Genomic DNA, 9,554 nt, shown 5'->3' on the forward strand with positions numbered 1-9,554 from the left:
CCTCGAGTCAGGTTGTGTATAGATGTGTGTATAGATGTGTGTATAGATGTGTGTATAGACGTGTGTATAGACGTGTGTATAGATGTGTGTATAGATGTGTGTATAGACGTGTGTATAGACGTGTGTATAGATGTGTGTATAGATGTGTGTATAGATGTGTGTATAGACGTGTGTATAGACGTGTGTATAGATGTGTGTATAGACGTGTGTATAGACGTGTGTATAGATGTGTGTATAGATGTGTGTATAGATGTGTGTATAGATGCTGCAGGTATTAGAACGGTCTCTATTGAAAGGTGTTGAGCTTCGCCCTTAATCCTGGATTGATCTAACTGCATAATGAGCTTGGCCTTGTCACAGTAGTGTGGTACACAGCTCATCGAACCTGACACCACAGCAACCAGCCTGGGGGGGGGGGGGGGGAGCGGGGGGGTCCTGGTCAGATCATGAGAAACTCAGGGACACACCTCTCTACCTGCTAGCGTCAGCCTTACATTTTCTGGATCAACAGTGCTGAAACGTCCACCGCTGCAAACTCACTTTTTTTTTTTTTTTTACTTGGAGCGAAGCAGCAAACAGACAAGATAGAGCCCTCCATGTTTTCTCTCTCACACACACACACCATGTTCTCATTGGTCATCCTTGTGCCAGTGACACTCACGATGACGCCTGGATACGGAAGGGTTACCTCGCCGCTTATGGAGGGTCCGTGGTAACCACGGCGACGGTATTTATAGTACACACATCACCCGGCGCATAGAGTCAACACGACATCAGTCGTGTCACATGACCTCTATCTCTGGTAGCAAGATCAGGACAAAGGCCAGTTCCCGCCGTCACACGCGTCACCGTGGAGACGGCCTCTGGTTACAACACCAGGAGACGGGAGATCCAGCAGTCGCACGCAGCAGAGCTGACAACCCCCCCGCTCCCTCATGAACACAGACACATTGAGGTCGGCTCTGCTCGACGCCTGTGAGCGCGGTCTCTAGCACGCAGGAACGTCAAGCTGACAGTGAAAGGTTTACCTGAGTGACTTTGCGAGGTCATCGTTGACAAGTCGACGGACAGACGGTTAGGATGATCAGTGAGTTGGCTGACTACGTCGAAATAAGGAGGTGGAATTGTTCTGTGCGTGTGCAAGCGTGTTTTCTTGATTCAGGGACAGGTTTCTGTACTTGTACAGAATAGACACGCTTTAAGATACAGGCGCTGGGGCTGTGCGCAGGGAGAAGGAGATGGGCCTACTGGGTTTGGCCAAGGTTGTAAATCCACACTTTCTCTCTGGTTGTCATTGGAAACCGGCCTTCCAACAGGCCCTCCTATTGGTTAGCTCATCTACTATAAACCAATCCCCATGAGGTTTCACTTCGGTTAATCCAATCAGAGATGTCCTCTTCCACTTTCACCAGTCTGGAAAAGAGAGAGAGGGCGAGAGAGAAAGAAAGAGAGAAACAGGGAGTGAGAAAGAGAAGTCTTGAAAACTTAAATGTGAGGTTAGGCTCATTGTGAGGTGTTTCACCTAAAGTGTAAAGGACAAAACCATCAAACCAGGATCTACAAGTCTACTGACTGCTGTTACTGGGTAGGAGGGGAGGAGGGGAGGAGGGAGGGGTGGAGGAAGGGAGGGGTGGAGGAAGGGAGAGGGGAGGGGTAAAGGAGAGGAGCAGGGAGGAGGGGAGAAGGGAGCAGGGAAGCAGGGGAGAGGGGAGGGGTGGAGGAGGGGAGGGGTGGAGGAGGGGAGAGGGGAGGGGTAAAGGAGAGGAGCAGGGAGGAGGGGAGAAGGGAGCAGGGAAGCAGGGGAGAGGGGAGGGGTGGAGGAGGGGAGGGGTGGAGGAGGGGAGAGGGGTGGAGGAGGGGAGCAGGGAGGAGGGGAGCAGGGACAGGGTGGAGGAGGGGAGGAGGAGGGGAGCAGGGAGGAGGGGAGAGGGGAGCAGGGGAGGAGTGGAGGAGGGGAGCAGGGAGGAGGGGAGAGGGGAGCAGGGGAGGGGTGGAGGAGGGGAGGGGTGGAGGAGGGGAGAGGGGTGGAGGAGGGGAGCAGGGAGGAGGGGAGCAGGGAAGAGGGGACAGGGTGGAGGAGGGGAGGAGAGGAGGAGGGGAGCAGGGAGGAGGGGAGAGGGGAGCAGGGGAGGGGCGGAGGAGGGGAGAGGGGTGGAGGAGGGGAGCAGGGAGGAGGGGAGCAGGGGACAGGGTGGAGGAGGGGAGGGGTGGAGGAGGGGAGCAGGGAGGAGGGGAGCAGGGGAGGGGCGGAGGAGGGGAGAGGGGTGGAGGAGGGGAGCAGGGAGGAGGGGAGCAGGGGACAGGGTGGAGGAGGGGTGGAGGAGGGGAGCAGGGAGGAGGGGAGCAGGGGAGGGGTGGACGAGGGGAGAGGTGGAGGAAGGGAAGAGGAGAGGGGGGAGGTGGATACTGGCCTGAGGACAGGGGGAGTGTGTGTGTGTGAGGGTGTGTGTGTGTGTGAGGGTGTGTGTGTGAGGGTGTGTGTGTGAGGGTGTGTGTGTGTGTGAGGGTGTGTGTGTGAGGGTGTGTGTGTGTGTGAGGGTGTGTGTGTGTGTGTGAGGGTGTGTGTGTGTGTGAGGGTGTGTGTGAGGGTGTGTGTGTGTGTGTGAGGGTGTGTGTGTGTGTGAGGGTGTGTGTGTGAGGGTGTGTGTGTGTGTGTGTGTGAGGGTGTGTGTGTGTGTGAGGGTGTGTGTGTGTGTGTGTGTGAGGGTGTGTGTGAGGGTGTGTGTGTGTGAGGGTGTGTGTGTGTGTGTGTGTGTGTGAGGGTGTGTGTGTGTGTGTGTGTGTGTGAGGGTGTGTGTGTGTGTGTGTGTGTGAGGGTGTCTCCCCAGGACAGCGGAGCAGACAGTAAAGCCTTGGGACAAATCACCAAAAGTCGGTCACAGCACACCATGGCACTCATGCTTTGTGATGAAGCTGAAGCTGTGTGTCCTATGGGGTACACCCCTGGGGTACGGCGCTACACTATCCTCCCTGTGCTGGGGGTCTGGGGCCTTGATGGCGTGTGTGTGTGTGTGTGTGTGTGTGCGTGTGTGTAAACCCATTGTCCCCAAACTGTGTGCATGGGTGACAGATTGGAGGAGACAAGCCTCGCGGCCGAGATCGAGAAACACTCTAGATTACTGATAAAATGATCTACCTTTCTCGTCTCAATATAAATAATCATTACCAACGTTCAAATATGATATTACCTCAAGCGTACACATTTAGACAGCACACGTTGAAATGCATGTTTTCCTACTGCTTCCGTATCTACGCTTGCATTAATAACGGCGCCAATGTAAAATTGAAATGGTACTGGAACAGCGCGGCAACAGCCGTATGCCCCTCCATTCACAAAAATGTTGACGCATAGACAACCATACCACCGCCCATTCACATACACATCACTTTCCATGCCATAGCTCCTTTAAATAGTCGAATTATCGAAATGATCGAAATACATGACACAAAAATATATGCTGAATACACTTAAATTGGGAATAATGGGCTAAACCCTTCCCTGTTCTAAAAATAGCTCGAGAACAAATCGAGGCGTATCAGCCAGCTTGAGCATATCAAGCCAGATAAGTATTAATCTCCCACACACTTCTCGACGATTCCGGCGACATGTAGCTGTATCACTAGATCTATTACACTTTCATAGCACAAAAGAAAAGGCAAGTATATAATGTAATTTGTAGGATTCAAGCTCCCGTAACGCTACCAGCTCAACTGGAAACTTCAGCAGACATTGTTTTGATAGGATTGTCCCCGCGCCCGTGATCAACGCATCAATGCCCAAGATACCTCAGTATTATATGCGCATCTAAACAAGCAAATATGTTTGATGGCCAGAATATATACTTACCAAAATTATAATAAAGCCAGATTGTGTCCCGACAATGTCGCAGAATCAATGTATTTTTCATTGAGAAGTCTACAGGACGAAAAAATCATTTTCTGACAGATTCCGCCATACTGGATTTTGGTAACAACGTCACGTGTCGCTCCCCTGCATACATCCTAGTATTAAGAGGCGGGGTTTGTAATCAATAAAATTGTCCCAATGCTGCTACTGTGAAGCCGATAATAGTTTAAACACTAATGTAATCTATAGTAAGCCTACTATTAAATGTATCTCTCTATATATTGCTGACTTATTCATGTATTTATTTACGCCTAAAATGGTCATATGGGCGTGTCTCCTTGTAAACGTCCATTGATTAAAATCACTGGACCGGTAAAAAATACTGTAAGTGCCAACGTGTTTACAAATATAATTGTTTTGAAATTGACTATGACCAGATATACAGTATAGAGGGGAGCGTCAATTATTAGAGGACTAAAAATCGATCTCTCATAAAAGCAAACAATACAAGCAGTGTCCCACTCCATGTTGTACTTTCAATGAGGTATGAGATTCATACCAACGCACAGATTGTTATTAGTATCGTATACCCTTTCACAACATTGGTACCAGCTGCGAAACAGATGCATTTATCCAATTCAACCTTATTGCTGCAATATGAAAATCCTTCTTCTCTTGTGTCTTCTGCTGCGTAATGCAATAGCATTTATTTCCATAACTTTATTTGATTTAATATCTCAGCCACCCAAAGACAAAACAATAGGACTATTCTGACTTAATGAGAAACAAGACCAACATGTAATATTTATATAGCCTACGATACAAAAAAAATATTCTTCAGAGGAGAGATAACTGGAGATTCATGTTCACATGATTGTATGATTAACAACATAATTTACGTCATCCTCGGTGCGCCAGGTAAAGCGCTGTCAGCTCAGTGTCAGTTAATAAAAAAGAAAAAAAAGAAATATAATGTGCTCTACAGATATTTGTTCAGGGTTATTATTCCTTCGTAGCTGTCTTGTTTCGATGACAAAGGTTGATACTTAAGTTTGAACCTGAGCCATGCAAGTTAGGGGAATAAAAAAACTTTTATTCTCATCTTTAGAACAAACATTCAAATCACATCCTTACTGCTTTCATCGGTTGAACAGCTGCACATCTTTAAGTGACGTTATCACATGAAGCATGAACCATCTTCGTTCTGACTGGCAAGACTGAGCCAGTCAAAATAAACAAAGGACATTTGGACTCATTAGTATTTGCAATCAGTAAGAGAGCTTTAGGTTACAAACGGTCCTTCGCAACTAAAAACGATATTTAAAACTACATTTGTTCTGTAACCTACGTTTCGGCATGGAGACTTTGCAAAGTTTAAGAAGCCTGAATATAAAACATTCCACAGTGAAGTGTTAAAATGGTCATAAAGAGAGGTCATTAAAGAAAAGGCAGTGAGAAGCTAATAGGCCTATAGAACAGCCAGTTAGTCCATCACAGACTCCCATGCTTTAGAAAGTAATTACCTTTCACAGAAGAACAGTTTCCAGGCCTTATTAATAGTGTGTGTGTGTGTGTGTGTGTGTGTGTGTGTGTGTGTGTGTGTTATAACAGCTCCCCAGAGTGTTGTGATTTTTTTTGCCATAACTTTTAGTAATGTATTGACATCAGTTGTTATGACTGGTACTGGCGTCTGCTATGTCATCCTTATGACAGCTTAATGAAGCCCACCTGGTGTGCACTTACACTATGTCTTACACACACAGAGACGATTGTGTTTTACAGCATCAAATGGGACGAGGCTGCGTGAAACAATGTAATGTTCTTGGCCGGGTTTCCCAGATTCGTAAAGAAGCTCTTAACGCTAAGAGCTTCTTAGGAGCGTACAAAGAACCCTCCAGAACGCTCTTCGAACGCTCCTACGAAGCTCTTAGCGTTAAGAACTTCTTAACGAATCTGGGAAATGCGGCCCTTACCTTTGAGAAAACAAGCATAATCAACCAAACAACTGCCGTCACACACACACACACACACAATCTGCGCAATATTTTCCTCCTAACCCTAACAGGAACACACGGAGAATCACAAAGAACAACATTTGGAAACATTTAGCCGGTGTTAGGCTGTGGTCAGCCTCACATCATGATGTAGTTGTATTTGTTCCAGGCAGGGTATATGGAGTGTTTGGCAGTCAGCGAGACCTAGTTGGGCCCCATGCCTGTGAGCCATGCCCGTCTCTGCCAGGATCAAAGAAGCAGGAGCCGTCAGAAATTGAGCCCAGACCAAGGCAACAGAGGCTCTAAAAGCTCACACAGAAACAGGCACACTCAAAAGTGTGTGTGTGTGTGAGAGTGAGAGAGAGAGAGAGAGAGAGAGAGAGAGAGAGAGAGAGAGAGAGAGAGAGAAGAGAGAGCGAGAGAGAGAGAGAGAGAGAGAGAGAGAGAGAGAGGGAAAGAGAAAGCAAGAGAGAGAGAGAAAGAGAGAGAGCGAGAGAGACAGAGAGAGAGAAAGAGAGAGAGCGAGAGCGCGAGAGAGAGCGAGAGAGAGCGAGAGAGCGAGAGAGAGCGAGAGAGACAGAGAGAGGGAAAGAGAGAAAGAGAAAGCAAGAGAGAGAGAGAAAGAGAGAGAGACAGAGAGACAGAGAGCGAGAGAGAGAGAGAGAGAGAGAGAGAGAGAGAGAGAGAGAGAGAGAGAGAGAGAAAGAGAGAAAGAGAAAGCAAGAGAGAGAGAGAGAGAGAGAGAGAGAGGGAAAGAGAAAGCAAGAGAGAGAGAGAGAGAGCGAGAGAGAAAGAGAGCGAGAGCGAGAGAGAGAGAGAGAGAGAGAGAGAGAGAGAGAGAGAGAGAAGAGAGAAAGAGAGAAAGAGAAAGCAAGAGAGAGAGAGAGAGAGAGAGAGAGAGAGAGAGAGAGGGAAAGAGAAAGCGAGAGAGAGAGAGAGAGAGAGAGAGAGAGAGAGAGAGAGAGAGAGAGAGAGAGAGAGAGAGAGAAAGAGAGCGAGAGAGAGAGAGAGCGAGAGAGAGAGAGAGAGAGAGAGAGAGAGCGAGAGAGCGAGAGAGAGAGCGAGATACACTTATAGTAAGTAAATTGTATTTATAAAGAACACTAACACGTCAAGGCTGAACGAGGTACCGAACAAAAGCACAAAGACACCATAAAATACATAATAGCAACTAAACACAGTCAATAACAGTAAAATAAGTACCATTACAACTCAAGAATTGGTGGATAACGCTAGTGCATGTAAGTGCATTTTAAGTTTGGATTTAAAAACAGACACTGAAGGAGCCTGCCTGATAGAAAGGGGAAGTTGATGCCAGCGTCTTGACACACGTTAGCCTACAGCGCCACCGGATGGTATAATAAGGCATTACGCCAGGTGTTCATCCAATGGTTATTAAGCTGGTAAAGCAATTATTACAATGTGCCTTACAATACGGCGTTACTATACCTAAGACACAATTTCAATTAAACGTTCCTTGTCTTTGAGAAACAAAAGCTCCGTTAATTTAAATCGTAACATGCACGCCCTCGCCCTCTGTTGGGTAGAAATGAAAGATGACGTAATTTAAATTCCTTCAGTGTAAACAACATCCGGTTGATGGGTAGCTAGCTAGCCTCCATAACTAGCCTCGCTGAGATTATTATAATCAGTGCCCCAGTGGTCAAGTTTTATACTTGGTTGGATCATAAGAAAAGCAACGTTGGCTCAAGTAAGGAAATTGATTGCATGTAGCTTTACAAGCTAGCAAGGTTGTCTACCTAACGTAGTGCTCACGTGAACTATTGGGCTAAGAGCTAGCACTGCAGTCTAGTTAGCTTCCTGTCAAAATGTAGATAGCTCCAATTCTTCAAGCCAGCGATTTACAATACGATTTCGGTTCTAATTAGTGCCAACAGTTTTAAATACTTAAATTTCTGTGTTAACGTCTCTCCAGATGTGAGCACCATGAGTAACAGCCACAGTCTACGACCCCCGACGTCTGTGTCGGAGATAGATCATCTGCACCTTCTGTCTGAACACCTGGGCACTCTGGTGTCTAGCGAGGAGTACAGCGATGTCACCTTCCTGGTGGAAGGTAAACGCTTCCCTGCCCACCGAGTTATCCTGGCCGCTCGGTGCCAGTACTTCAGGTACGTTTTTCCGTCAACGTCGAGACTAGGAACGTGTCCATAGTTAGCCTATACTCAGTGGATGAGCTGTAGCTAGGCTAGCCGTCTTTAAATCTTGGGCTTTTATGAACAGAAGCCCTTTATTCCTCCCTCCTAAGAGCCATGTTATATAACGGGATGAAGGAGTCCATGCCCCAGGCGGAAGTGCACCTGCAAGACACCCAGGCAGAGGCCTTCTCCATGCTCCTCCAGTACCTGTACACAGGCCGGGCCAGCCTCACCTCAGCCCGGCAAGACGTCCTTCTGGACTTCCTGGGTCTGGCTCACCGCTACGGCCTCCAGCCACTGGAGGACTCCACCTGCGAGTTCCTCCGCACGGCGCTCCACACCCAAAACGTGTGCCTGGTGTACGACGTGGCCAGCCTGTACTGCCTCCAGGGCCTGTCCCAGGCCTGCTGCTCCTACGTGGACAAGCAGGCCCCAGAGGTGCTGGCCTCTGACGGCTTCATCTCCCTCTCTAAGGTAGCGCCCACCATCCTCCGGGGAGGAAAAACCTAGGCTCTTTATAGAGATTGTACTTTTGTATGTACTTTTTACGGAAATTGACTTTTGAAATGGTCCGTTTGGAAATGGGTCTATCACTCGCAAAGAGGGATGATAAGGCTTCTGGTCATCTTTGTAATCTGTTCGTTAAATTGAGCTGTCATTTCTCTCTCTCTCTCTCTCTCTCTCTCTCTCTCTCTCTCTTTCTCTCTCGCTCGCGTGTGCAGACTGCTCTCCTTGCCGTGGTACAGAGGGATTCCTTTGCCGCCACTGAGAGGGAGATCTTCCAGGCTCTCTGCCGCTGGTGTCGCCACAACGACGACGACCCGGCCGCCACGCAGGAAGTGATGTCGGCGGTACGTCTGCCGCTGATGAGCCTGGCTGAGATGCTGAACGTGGTGCGCCCCTCCGGCCTGCTCAGCCCAGACCAGCTGCTGGACGCCATCCAGACCCGCTCCGAGAGCCGGGACATGGACCTCAACTACCGCGGCATGCTCAGTCAGTCTTTCACACACACACACACACACACTCACACACACACACACTCACACACTCACACACACTCACACACGCTCACTCTCACACACACACATACTCACACACTCACTCACACACACACACTCACTCTCACACACTCACACACACACACACTCGGTCACTCATTGTTAGATGGGTTTCTGTCAGAAGGTAGGCCAAGGGTGCACCACAATGGAAAAGGGTTCACTTTGTTTATTAGACGAGCTCAGATCATGTGACCTGCAGAGTGGTCAGCATGAGTGAAGAACACGTCGGTCAGATGGCCTTTATGTATGGCAGCACAGTGCAGATATAGCAAGCATTACAACATCCAGTCATTACAACATCCAGTCATAACTCAGTTTAGACTAGGCAGGGACTATTCTCTGCCTCTTCTCGCTCCAGAGGTTACACAGAGCACAATCCCAGATCTATATGTGTCCTTGCAGGGGCCCAATGAGCGACCTCTTGACCCTAGCTAGGGACAGCCTTACATATAGAAAATCTGCCTATCACACACACACACACACTCTCGCATCTTGA

At 48.4% G+C, this 9,554-nt stretch overlaps 2 protein-coding genes across 3 annotated transcripts in view; one reads left to right on the forward strand and one right to left on the reverse strand.

The window, feature by feature from the left end:
- Positions 1 to 3,986, reverse strand: part of LOC146260669 (histone deacetylase 4-like) — a 29,986-nt gene extending 26,000 nt beyond the window's left edge. The window contains exons 1-2 of the mRNA XM_084668007.1: positions 3,848 to 3,986; positions 1,029 to 1,413 (exon numbers count right to left, since the gene is read on the reverse strand). Coding sequence (XP_084524133.1) covers positions 1,029 to 1,050 — 22 coding nt within the window. The 5' untranslated portion in view covers positions 1,051 to 1,413; positions 3,848 to 3,986. The remainder of the gene's footprint in view (positions 1 to 1,028; positions 1,414 to 3,847) is intronic.
- A 3,418-nt stretch (positions 3,987 to 7,404) lies between these two features.
- LOC146260670 (BTB/POZ domain-containing protein 9-like) overlaps positions 7,405 to 9,554 on the forward strand; it is a 5,670-nt gene continuing 3,520 nt past the window's right edge. For both annotated transcript variants that reach the window (XM_084668682.1, XM_084668684.1), the window contains exons 1-4: positions 7,405 to 7,552; positions 7,778 to 7,973; positions 8,111 to 8,474; positions 8,723 to 8,993. In XM_084668682.1, the coding sequence (XP_084524808.1) occupies positions 7,789 to 7,973; positions 8,111 to 8,474; positions 8,723 to 8,993 (820 nt within the window). In that variant the 5' untranslated portion in view covers positions 7,405 to 7,552; positions 7,778 to 7,788. The remainder of the gene's footprint in view (positions 7,553 to 7,777; positions 7,974 to 8,110; positions 8,475 to 8,722; positions 8,994 to 9,554) is intronic.

Source organism: Hypomesus nipponensis, chromosome 12, assembly GCF_054491055.1.
Source record: "Hypomesus nipponensis isolate SF chromosome 12, ASM5449105v1, whole genome shotgun sequence".
In the NCBI taxonomy this organism is placed as follows: domain Eukaryota; kingdom Metazoa; phylum Chordata; class Actinopteri; order Osmeriformes; family Osmeridae; genus Hypomesus; species Hypomesus nipponensis.